Here is a 13,024-nt window from a genome sequence, read left to right on the forward strand (position 1 = left end):
TGTCTAATTTTAAGCATATGATTAGTCCTATTGAAACTGATAGTACTCAATGACTCTGCCTTATTGAGTCGGGGGGGATGAAAGACTGGTTTTTAAAACTGCTGGATGACTTAATCCTTCAATATTTAATTTTCCAGGTTAACAGCGATGTTGTTTACTCCAGAGCAATGAAAAATGGGGCAAGAGTGATTGAACAAATTGACACAACCCATATTGGGAAATTAATCGTGACCAAGGATATTGGTAGTGATGGAATGAAGGATATTACTGAGCAGTACAAATTCCGAGAAGGTAAACTACTGTACACAACAAAATGGAGTGTAGAAAAGATTTAAGTAGATTTATCTTAAGATTTCTCTCTCTCGTTGTTGGTCTGTATGCCTCCATCACGAGGTGAGCTGTTTGAGAAGCTGCTACCCTGTTAGCAAAATCTTGTGCCTCTTAATTCCACCCCAAATGCATTGTAGATCCTTTTGCAAAAAACATGCATTTTTCCTATTACTTGGAAATACCTTACACTGATGTTGCTATATCTTACAGCAAAGTGTAATAATTGATTTAACTTACTTCTTTCAAAAAGTATCTCTACATTTATACAGTTGGGTGAGCCATTATATTCCTTGCTTGGATGCCTGGAAACCTGAGGTCCAGTTGTTCCATTGGTGTTTATGGAGTTGTAGTGATTTACACCAATTAAGGAATCATTCTTAGGCCAGTGAATTCAGGGATTGTGAAGTTTTCCGTTATGCATTACTTACTTATTTCAATTACATAATTAATGCCACTTCTGTACCACTTTGTTACAACTCCATCTATTTGTCCCAAACGTAAATATGTGGTGTTGATCAGGGTGCTTGGTGTCAGTTGTCATTGAAAAATGTATGTATCTGGAAGTGGGGATTTTAAAGGTTGACTTTTCATCAACCACTATATAAAGCATAACTTAACTTAAGTGACAGTAGTTCCCCGTAGACCTCCTTCCTAACAAAGGTTTTCCTAGTAATAATCTTTTCTTTTAAAAAAATGGTAACATGGAATAATCCCATAGAAATCATAGAGCCCTCCCACTCTGAGACTGTTTGTTTTTTGCAGCAAGTAGGAATCAAGACCACATGGCTCTGATCCTTGTGTAGAGCCAGGCATACTCAGGGCCCCCCTTATATGACAAGGAAAGGTGTATACTTAAACAGTTGACTTGTCAAAACCTTTTTTGGAGGGGGAAAAAAGGTGATCTTCAATGGAAACAAAAATTTAGTTTTTTATTTTGGTTTGAATCTTCCACTTCTTCTTTTGACTTTGTAGATTCATAGATGTAGGGTTGGAAGGGACCTTGTAGATCTTTTAGTCTGACCCCCTGCCCTGGGCAGGAGAGAAATGGGTTCAAATGACCCCAGCCAGGTAAATGTTGAGCCTCCTCTTAAAGACCCCCAGGGTAGGAGCCAGCACCACTTCTCTTGGAAGTTGGTTCCAGATCCTAGCCGCCCTGACTGTGAAGTAGTGCCTTCTAATGTCTAGTCTAAACCTACTCTCTAGCAACGTATGGTTGTTATTCCTTGTTACTCTGGGAGGCACTCAGGGGAACAAGGTCTCTCCCAAACCCAGCTGGTCCCCCCTAGTAAGTTTATTGATGGCCACCAGGTCCCCCCTCAGCCTTCTCTTGTGAGGCTGAACAGGTTCAGGTCCCGTAGCCTCTCCTCATAGGGTCTGCTCTGCTGCCCCTGGATCATGCGAGTGCCCTCCTCTGGACCCTCTCCATGTTGTCCACATCCCTCCTGAAGTGCAGTGCCCAGAACTGGATGCAGTACTCCAGCTGTGGCCTGACCAGTGTCACATAGAGGGGGAGGATCACCTCCTTGGCCCTGTTATCCGTTAATCCATTCCTTCCCCCCACAATTACTACCCTCTCCTCCATTTTCTCTCCTCTCCTTTTCCACTGGAAGCTTAAAAAGGAGAGAAAAGGAGGCGAATGCTTATTTCTAATTTTCAGAGACCAGAAAAAAATTTCCAGTTTCATTCAAACTAGAAAATTCCACAAACATTTTTAAAAGTTGATAGTGTATTTTTGTCGTATGAAGGAACTGATTTTTGCAGCACTTTTCCACTATCCTGTCACCAGGTCTCCAGAACTCTGAGTCAGGGTTTCAGCCCTTTAATGGAACACTTGTCCATAACTAATGAGCTCTGGGTCTGGCCCAGAATCTGGTGGGTTTTTTATGAGCACTGAAGTAATGTTTTAAAGGAGTATATTTTTTAAAAGGCTGCTTTTGGCATTTTATAACTAAAGGCCTGAAGAAGACTACTGTGATATCCAACAGCTTGCCTCTGTCTACACCAACCATACTGTTGGTCCAATCATCCACGGCTAGAATTCTTGCCAAAAGTATCAAAATTACCAATCTGAACCCTATGATAGAGGCTTCATTATGAAGCTGTTGAGTAGTTGTCATTATCCCTATTCTTTTTAACACAATTTCTCTTCCTCCGTAGGTACAGATGAAGAGAGACTAGCACTCGAGACTGCCCTAATGTATGGTGTTAAAAAGGAGGCTACGCAGGATAGTGTGCATCTGCCACAGTCTGATGTTGACATGGACTTTGAAGTGGAACATGCTGTACTCGGCAGTGATTTCAAAGTCACCATAACTTTCAGAAACAATGGCCAAAGTCGTCACACTGCAACAGCTTACCTTTCCGGCAACATTGTGTTTTATACGGGAGTCCCGAAGAATGAATTCAAGAGCCAGTCTTTTGATGTGATACTGGAACCCTTTTCATGTAAGATGTAAGGGGGGAAGAGGGGATGGAGACATTTTCCAGCCTAAGCTGGTTGTTTGCTATCTTACCCATGTCAGTACCACCACCAGAATAAACTCTCTCCATAAATAGGCCCCAAGCAGGTAATCGGGTGTGGTGCACTGGAGTGGGAGTCAGGCTTCTTAGCTCCCTGGCTTCAGGATACCTAGACTCCATCTCTGGCTACACAACTGGCTTGAGTAAACTGTTGATTCACCATGTGTAAAATGGGGGTGATGATACCTACCCACATTGAGTCTTGGAGATGGAAAGTGTTCCTTTGTTCAGTGCTTAGTAATATGATTTAGTTAAAAAAAAAAAAGAGAGAGAATGGCTGCAAGTGCTAAGCTACTTTGACCTTCTTGCAGTATCCCAAAAGGGGAAGAGACCATTGTGATTCTTCAGGTGTAAGTTACAATAATAAGATTAAAGTAAAATCCTACTCTTATCTGATTCATACAAGGAAGAGGGAGAGAAGGGTGTCAGATGCACATCTGATATAAAAACCATTCTGCAGTGACTGGGTAAGATGGCTCTGGACAGGCTAAGAATGTATCACTGAGTAGATATTTAGGGTAGTTTATAAAGGAGCAGTGGACGGCCCTGGATGGAGTGTGTTGCTGACTGTAGCATATGTGCTAGTCAGCTGAACCACTCTCTAGCAGAGATACCAGGAACCTTTGAGACATTGCATGCTGATCCAACTGCTGCCAGTCTCTTCTTATTTAATCCTCTTTGAAATGTTAGGGAAAGACTTTATCCCACTTTGCTGCAGTAAAAGAAGGTATCTGTAATCTGTCCTCCACACCTCAGGGTGGGATTCCCCCTCCCCCACCCCAATTATATGTTTTTATTTGGAGCTGGTGAATCTCCATTAAGAAGTAGCCCATTTTAAGGAGAACTAGAGATCAAATATGAGTATGCAACAGCTGTCTCTTGGTACTCATCTAATTCATCTGTGAGTCTTTGGTAAGGGTAAATGTGCTTTTTCTTTATCCCACTGTTCTAGCTCATCACAACACGCAACATTTTTAAACGCCTGGGATCAGTTATTGAATAGCTGATGTAACATTCCCCAAAACTTAAAAAAAAACTTGGCTAGACAATAAAAAAGATTTGTTTCAGTTGCACAAACTAAATTCTGTATTTGTTCTGACTGTACTGGTATGACTTGGAGAAGAATTTGACCATTATTTAAAAATTGAGGGCATATGTGTAAATATCTAGCACTCCCTCCTCATTTGTTTTCCAGGCTTAATTCCAGAGGGTTAAATTCATTCTTGTGCTGAAGTTTTCTATGTAAGGTACTATGACACTGCTTAACAGAGCTTATATACCACACAGGGACTTGTTTGGGTACTCTGCATTTAAGTGACTTAACAGGATGCAATTTTAGCCACATGGAAAGCTCTGGCCATGAAATGGGCTTATGAATTCTAAATTATAGTGATCTGGTGATAAGTGACTATAGAGTTGGCCTCTGTCTAGGATAAGGTGAGGGAAGGAAAATGAACTAAATATATTTTTACAGGAATATGAACACTGTGTTGCAAGTCTAGTTCCACAGCAAGAAACTTCTTCACATATATATTTGTTTCTTTTTTTTTTTGGAGCTAATAGAATATTACAATATGATCAAGATGTGTCAGAAACATTCTTTCTAGACTGCCCCATTTGAAAGAGAGGAGCAAAATAAGTTTTCAAACAGGAACTGAATGCATGATTTTCAGAATAATGATTAAAGGAATTGTGTGGGTTGAAAACATCTTTGAGGATTTGAATAGCTTAAACCTTCCTGAGCCTTCAAAGGTGTTATCACTTCTACTCCGTTATATTTAGTTTTCTCTATTTTTTGATTAGGAGGGTAGGCAGCTCAGCCTTGTGTCTCCCTTGGCTTTCCCAGGCACAGTAAGTGATACTGGCAGCTTACCAGCACAGCCCCTATAAAAGTGGGATTCTATTACTCTTGTTTTCCCTTGTGATTAAATCCCATCTGATATGCCTCTTCTCTCTCTTTTACTGTAGAATAATCTTCACTTACAATGCAACTAGTATTTTTTGAGTAGATGAAAAACATTTATTTTAAGATTTGGGGTCTGATGGGAAATTCCTTTTCAGGAAACAGGGCCACATCAAGTAAGTTCAAGGCGTACCTGGTAAATCCATGCCAGGTGGTCACCATGGGAATAGCTTTGAAACCAAATTAAGGAACCTGTTTTGATGTGGGTGGATCAAAAGAATGGAAAGGAGTGAATGTGCTTTACCCAGATGAGTTTAATTAGTGGGAGTTTGTACAGTATGTGGCACAAATACAGTAAAAACAAAGACTAATAGAAGAGAGATTTCAAAATTTCATTTGGGTTGTAAAACCTAAAATAGGATTTATTTTATCTCTAAGCTCCCGTGCAATAGTGTCGGCAGGGCTAGAACCAATAACTGACAATTTATATTGGGCTCAGGCTTCAATTTAATTTTTTCCTTGTTTGTTTTTCTTTCTATCAGCAAAAGTGGTAGAGGTTTTAATTAGCTCAAGTGACTACATCAGTCAGCTGCTGGACCAGGCCTCTTTGCATTTCTTCGTCACAGCACGTCTCAATGAAACAAGAAAGATTTTGGCCAAGCAGAAGACTTCAGTCCTAGACATCCCCAAGCTGCACCTCAAGGTTTGTTTCAGGAATATAACAGAGGAGATCGATACCTATCCTCCATGCAAGATGTGTTTTGCAGTTCTGGCCCTTACATCCTCATTTCAAACAACATTTTCAAAACTAATACAGAATTAGAAGCAGCTGGAAATATGAGTGTGTGTGTGTGTGTGTTTATGTGCGTATGTGTACATAAGTACTTAAGTATGCATGCATGCTCAGATAGTAATAGGCATAAATATGTAAATGGAGTTGCTAGCACCACCCATAGGCAAAGCTGCCTGATACTTTTCAGTATGAGACAGTGGTCACCAACCATTGGATTGTGATCTACCAGTAGATCTCGGAGCCTCTTGCAGTAGGTCTTGGAGCCTCTTGGAGTCGATCTGAGGCTGGGGTGCAGGGCTGAGTGCCTGTGTGCATGCACTTGCGTGCCTCAGCCCAGCAGGTCAGTCCAAGGGGGAGGGAAGGAGTGGGGGCTAGATTAAGGCCCCCATGGTCAGGGACAGTACTGCAAAGGCAGGAGCAGGGGTAACTTGAATGGGGCCCCAGCTGGGTGGGACTTAACTGCAAGGGAGGCTCGCCCCCAAATAATTTTTTTTCCTTCTGCCTCCATCTGTCCCCACCTTTTCCCTCCCCATAAACTTACCTGCTGGGCAGGGGCGGGTAGGCGGGAGGGGCAGCAGTGCACAGTAGGTCTTGGGTTGCTTTTAAATGCCAAAGGTATAAGAGCTTGTTTTCATTTGCTCATAGTTTTGCCAAACTTTTACCGTTTAAGCTGAAATTTTCTATGTTAGGTGTCTGCCTCAGGCTGAATTTCTTTGGAAAATCTCTGCACAAATTCCAAGAATGAGATTAGGGAAAAATGTATTGTTTTACCATCTCCAAAGACTGCTACAGTTGTTTTGTTAAGGATCGTTAAGGTCTCCATGCTTCAGAGCAAGAATCTGGATACTTATCAAGAAGATTACCTTAGTGCTAAGGATAAACCTCTTGCTCTCTCCATGACAATTCACACTGGCAAAGTTATGAGCCTCTGAGAGAGCCCAGTTTGCCCATGTTCAGCAGCAACATGCCAGAGTCTTGGCAGTTCTGTTCTTTCTGTATTGATCAGGAGCCAGTGTAGAAATGCAACGGTTAAGCTCAAATTGTTCCTCTCAGTGTCTAGGAGCCACCAGGGCACTGGGCATCAGCAGTGAGGTCAGAGTCTGTCTCTCCTGTGACCTCAATCCGTCTGTTCCCCCGTTAACATCATGCAGTAAAGAGGAAAAGGGAATTCCAGAGGAAAAAGGAAGATTACAGAAGGGGGATAAGAACAGAAGGAGGTATCTGGTGACTAAAGTGCTGAGGCAGGGGGGAGGCAGGGTGTGAAGGAAGTTTAGTTAGAGCAAAGGAGGGAAGAAGCAGGAGCTATGGGGAGAATGTAGTGGATGAAAGAGACAGTGATGCTTTACTGCGGAGCTAGTTAGTCTGTTCTGCAGTAAAGTGCACATGTAGACACACCCAGTGATGATCAAAATCTACCCTGAATTATGCCCCGGTGGTGCCAAGGATACCTTTAAGATCTTTTGATCATATTCACAGCAGTACATTATTTCTTTAAATAAAAGCCTCGGCTTTTTACCATATAATCAATTTTTTTTCTCTGCGGGAAAAGTTGCATATCTCTACCCTTATTTCTTTCCCAATCTTATATAGGAAGGTTCTTGGCTGTTGGCTGAATTTGATTATAATCTCATTATGCTACCCCAATATGTATTTCTGTTTTCTAACTGTTAAATCAGAAGACAGTGGAATATTCTGTCTAGGAAGGTCTCTTTTATCCTGATTATTGTAAGGTGGTGCTTTGGAGCTATGAGGACAAAAGCTTAAATGATTTTGACAGCACTAAAACCCTCAGGTTGATGGCCAAAAGACTGGAAAATAAGGACCAATATTAGTTTTCTAATTTCACATGTTGGCACCTAAGTTAAATGTCTTAATTTAAAAAAAATGCTGAGCACTCATCAACTCCCTGAAGTCATCTTCAAATTGCTCGGCACTTTTGAAAATCAGGTCACTTGCTTAGGATGCTTAACTATGAATGCAGCTCCTTAAAGTTCAGCTGCTTTAAATAAATACCTTGGCTTATATGTCTTCATTTTTCCTGTATATGTTTTGCATGTGTGTGCTCGTCTGAAGAAATGTTCAAGTTTCCAGGTATCACCTTATATTTTAAGACTACATATTTTAAAATAACTTCCAAAATTAGCCAGGCTCATCAAATCATAGGTATTACCATATAAAACCACATAGTTGCTGGAGAAAAAAAAGAGAGTAGGTATAAAACACTGCATGCTCAAAATCCTGTGAAATTCACAGAAAATCAGTTTGCTCTCACAGAATACAAAATTGTCATTCCAATCTAATTATAAATGTAAATAAGCATTGTCTTCATATAAGGTTTTTTGTATTACAGATCATTCCACAGAGGAAGCCAATAAGGCAAATCAACTTCACATCAAACATATCTTCCAAATATTAAACGTAACCAAATATTAAAGATATTTAATCCTTTAGATTCAGTATTGAAACAGAACATCCTATACACTATCCCCAGATGAACCTCCAAAATAGTTTATCCTTTCTCTTCAGTTATGAAGAAAGACCATTTAATGAAAAGGAGAAATATTTGCTCAATAGACACTTCTGTAAATAATAAAAGTTTAAAGATGGGCTGCAAAGAGCTAAACAAAACCCACAAAGTGGGTTTCTACTTTTTGTCTCTGTGATATAGTAAGATGTTTCTGTTTTAGTCGAGGAAAAGACTAGTAACTCTGCTTACTTTTATCTGAAAATGTAATGAATCTCAAGTCAGTTCTTCTCTACTTAAAAAGTCCTATATTGATTCTTAGTTAAAAGGAAAGAATGCAAAAATTGTACACCCCTCCTATCTTCAGATCAGCTGTTGATCTTTCCTCATCTGATTAAAAAAAATACTAGAGTTATCAATTCATGGGAAATTATACCTTCCTCAAATTTAGCTTAAGGTCAGGTTACAGTAATAAGTACACTAAAGTAAATGCATACTTTCTGCTACACTTAAATAAACTGAGAATCATTTTTAAATCCTTTGGAGGTAATGCCTATGATTAAAAGCCCCTATGAAGGCTAGGCACAAATTTCTGTTACAATCAATGTAGGATAAACACCTAAACAGATTAGGTGCCTTAAAAAACTCCACTGGGAACATATCTGCAACTTTGGGTACCTAAGTTATTTTAAAGTTATAGTCCTTAAATGCCTTATCCTATTCCATTCAAGTCAATGGAAACTTTACTCCCAGTGAACATGAGATCAAGCCATACATGAGGATATTGGGGTATGGCCTTAGTGATCTCTTAGATCATTAGATTGTAGATTTAAAAACAACATACTACTACCTAGAACTGGTCAGAAAGAGGGGGTTCTTTTTCTTTCAGAACCTTTTCATTGAAAAGGGAAATTCTTGTGTTTTGATTATTTTGGATGAAAAACTGGGGTTTGAATTTTGGGGTTTTCAAAAAAACAGTCTTTTCTGCTAAAAAAAAAAAGAAAAAAAAAGTATATGATAATTTTTTGAACCAGCTCTATTATGGATGTACATTTGAGAGTACAGAAGAATACTTTCAGCTTTGCACCACTGCAAATGCAGATGTTAATGCTATCGTTGCTCATTAACTCCACAATTTTATACTGGCCAAAGTAAAACATGTTGTTCACCAAAGTGTAAAATTTTTCTTTTTACCTCATCTGCAGTCTGCTGCATCCATTTTCTGGTCTTGCATGCCAGGGTTTTTGAGGATATCTAAATAGGCTTACATAGAGAGAGCAGTGAATTCCCCTCTGAACTTCAAAGATGAGTGCAAGAGAATGAAAAGCTGTGCACAACACCTTGGAGAATTGCAAACAGCACCAACCTGTGTTCGTATTTATGGCATAAAAATATGTTTCCCATTCCCATGGTGCACTCTGGAGTGCCTGAGCACTTGGACCCTGCTGCACTAGGAAGGGTCCTGCTGGAACAAGCCAACTCTCTAATGCCCTCCAAATCTAGAATGGTTCATGTGAGGCCTTCTGTGGAATCTAAGTGATACACCTCCATGCCATGTGTACTTAGGCTAACACTGCAGAAAGGAGTCACCCAGAGACTCCAGCCATAAAAGCAGCTGTAGAAGCAGCCAAATCAGGGATGCTGGGTCATTCCAAGAGCTTTCTACAACTGTGATGGGATTTCCGCTGCCTTATGCCTGCTCCAATTGTCTACCAGGCTCTTCACCTTAGATTCTCTCTCCTCCTTCCCCCACGTATCCCTTTCTCTCTTGCCCTGTCCTATTACCCCCATTCTCTGTGTTTCTCATCAAGGTGATCTCTGAGCTTAACCATTCCAAATATTGTAGGAGTAACATACTGTTGGTTGCTACCATGCTCTTCAGTGTGCCAGGTGTCCTTGCCTTCACAGTGCGTCTGTCTTGTCTATTTTGTTGTGCATACTGCATAGCCACTTCAGAGCACAGACTTTCTGCTACTATGTCTGTACAGAAACATTTTATTCTTGGTTGGTTCTTAGGCACTACGGTGATAAACCTGTTTGATAGTGAAAAAGGTACTACATAAGCAGCAGTAGGGAGAGGAGATGGGGGGCATGAAAGGGACATTTTATCCCTAGCAGCACCTTCATTCTCCTAGGAATACCAGGAACTAGAACAAGAAGAGAGCATGAGCATGGTGTAGGATCTATTACTCTAGCTCTACTCTACCTGGGGATGACCCCTTTATACTCCTGGAAACTGGGTAAGCGAGCTTGATCATTGCCCAGCAGACCTGAAACTTGGATCTAAAGGAGATAAATCTCTTCTAGAGCCAGCATCCATGTTTGCACTAACCCATCCTGCTGGCCCAGTTTACAACCAGGAATATTCTGTGTGTGCAGTCCTAACAAACCCTGTCGGTGGAGTCATGACAGTGTAGTTGTTTTTGGGTTGTGCAGTTGTAAGCAGGTTATGTTTAAAACTTTAGAAAGAGTTAAGCTGTTTTTTTCACTAAAAAAAGTAAAAATCCTAAAACAAAAACCTAGTAAACCAAACCATCCTTTACCTTTCAGGCCTATCAGCTGAGATTTTAAGGATGTCCAATAGTGATTCTCAGCTAGGGTGCCTTAAGACCTTTTCAAGGGTGCTGCACTTCAGGTGTGCAAACATGATTCACAAGCAGTTTCAAATAGGAATACATAGCATTAAAAGCATTCTGACCTGTTGTGGTCTTTCTGAGTTGTCTGCAACAGAAGAATTGCTCTATTATTTTTTGGAGAAAAACAAATGATTGAAATCTAAGTGCTGACATTTTCTGAGGGTGCCTTGAGCCAACTGAGAGGTGCCTTGAGCCTAAAGAGGTTGAGAACTAGTGCACTACAAGGTGTCCTGAGAATCTGTCACTTAAGGGAAGAAGGGTATGCACTTTGTTTCACACGTGATGCATTCTAAGGTGCCCTTCACAGTTCAGGCCTGGCTAGAATTAGAACCTGAGAAGTTACAGAGGTCAAAACTAAATCTGTTTCAGTCTGGGAGCCAACTAACTGGAAGCTGTAGTGATGAGAACCTGAATAGGTTGCAATCTAGAATAGGTTGCGATCTAGAAGGCTTCTTTCTGTTCAGTAGCATCAGTGAAATATCACCTTCACATTTATAATAATCAAGAGTCCATCCTATTCAGAATATGTATGTCTTTCCTTTCCCTTGCAGTATTTTAATACATAGACCCAGCAATGGAGTGAGCTTGCTGAGTGCCCATGGGGAAGGGTAGGAGGTATGCTGACCACTGTAAACCGGGGGCGGGGGGCATGGGTATGTGGAAGGGAAGGCTTACCTTCCTGAGCTACTATTGTTGTTGCAGCATCATTTCACCAAATGGCAGAAGCCTCGTGGCTGGGTTTCCTCAGAAGTGACCCTGGTGTCCAATTTGCTCCACATCTCCCTCCTCCCCCCCCGCCAAATATACACATATTGAAAGCTGGGCTGTGCTCTTTTGGCAGAACCTCTCTGAGAAGTGTGGGCAGCACCACTACATTCACCCCACTCTCACCCCTTCCTGCTCCCCCTCAGACATGCTGCTTGATGTGGCATTGTCCTGCCTGGCTCCCATGGCCAGGCAGCGCAGTGTAGGTTTGCCCCAAGGGCAAAAACTCTCAGGAGGTGATCCTTGTGCACACTCTCAGTCAACTCCCAGGACTGGTGCCACACTTGTCCTGCCCTAGTTACACCACTAGATAGACTTTTACTGTGTCCAAACTAGGGGTCTTTTTGCAGTTCTGTTATACTTTTTGCATGTGTATGTTAAATCTACATGGATAGATTGTGTGGAAAAATGGGGAGGGGGATAAAATTTGGCATGTCCTTTTTTGTGTGTCTCTTCTTTTCCCTATAGTAAACTCTTGTATCGTCATGGAAAACCCAAGACTCATTGGATGGAAAAACAACCATTACAATCTAATATAGTACTACTTCCTTGCAAGTACTGGCCAGTTGCTTGGCTATAAGGTGGCATTTTAATTAGCTTTGCAAAGAAGTGAACATAGAGAAGAGAAACATGAGTCCAGAGTTATTTGGTATTTTCTTCTATGTTCATTGCCAGACTCAAAGAATTAGGACTTATTATACAGTGCTTCTTCCATAAACAAACAAACAAAAAACCTAGGTATTGATTCACATATTTGTCCATTGTTTATTTAATAATAGGGGCTTTGGTATTCCATAATTTTGTTATGAGCAACTTGTAAGCTGTGTTCTTCTCTTGTTTTGCAGGTGAAAGGAGAGAAGGTAGTTGGTAAAGAAATGTTTGTGACAGTGGAATTCACCAATCTAGTGAAACAGAAGCTTAAGAATGTGTCTGTACGTCTTGATGGACCTGGAATACTGAAGACAGTCCAGAGGACATTCAAGTAGGAAAAATGCAGAAATAATGAAAAGTTTCTCCCCTTCCTATACAGTAGCTTTTTATTACTAGGAATAGTTACTTTGTACTATGTATAGTAAGTCAGGCATATGCTGCTTAGTATAAGGATGTTTGATGGATGGAGGAGGAGTGGTTCTTGACAGATGGAAGAAGTCAAGTTCTCACTGTAGAGTTTTGGCAGCTTGGAAAGGGTGTGGGAGAAATTGGTGGTGTTTGTGGGAAGTTGTTAAATCTGTTATTAATTGCTATTGTATTATGTTATTTTTGTTGTATTTATGGTAGTACCTAGAAGTGCCAGCCAAAGTATTCAGGGCAGATCTGATCTGTACATCAGCTACATTTTCTCTATTACCCTGTTTGTGGTAAAAGTATAATCCAGCCGTGCACAGTTGGTGGGGAGGAGCTGGGGGGAGGCACTGGGGGATTTTCTCCAACCATAATGGCTACATTTTTATTGTATATTTAAATATCTAAAAATGGTGATAGACACTGGTAGGTATTTCAAAAAAGGCTTGGAGAGTACTACAAGGGGCCTATCTGAATGGCGTCTTAATACCTAAAAATCTGGCCCTGATGCTGAAACAGCAGAGTATTAAGGGGATGTCAGCAGTGGACTG

The 13,024-nt window shown here is 40.7% G+C and overlaps 1 protein-coding gene across 1 annotated transcript in view; it reads left to right on the plus strand.

Moving 5' to 3' along the window:
• The window catches only part of F13A1 (coagulation factor XIII A chain), a 97,617-nt gene that overhangs the window by 73,041 nt on the left and 11,552 nt on the right, over positions 1-13,024 (plus strand). Inside the window, exons 11-14 of the mRNA XM_090039336.1 lie at positions 138-291; positions 2,488-2,775; positions 5,296-5,456; positions 12,257-12,393. Coding sequence (XP_089895462.1) covers positions 138-291; positions 2,488-2,775; positions 5,296-5,456; positions 12,257-12,393 — 740 coding nt within the window. The remainder of the gene's footprint in view (positions 1-137; positions 292-2,487; positions 2,776-5,295; positions 5,457-12,256; positions 12,394-13,024) is intronic.

The sequence above is a fragment of the Crocodylus siamensis genome, chromosome 3 (assembly GCF_052110815.1).
Source record: "Crocodylus siamensis isolate JL-2025a chromosome 3, ASM5211081v1, whole genome shotgun sequence".
Lineage (NCBI taxonomy): Eukaryota > Metazoa > Chordata > Crocodylia > Crocodylidae > Crocodylus > Crocodylus siamensis.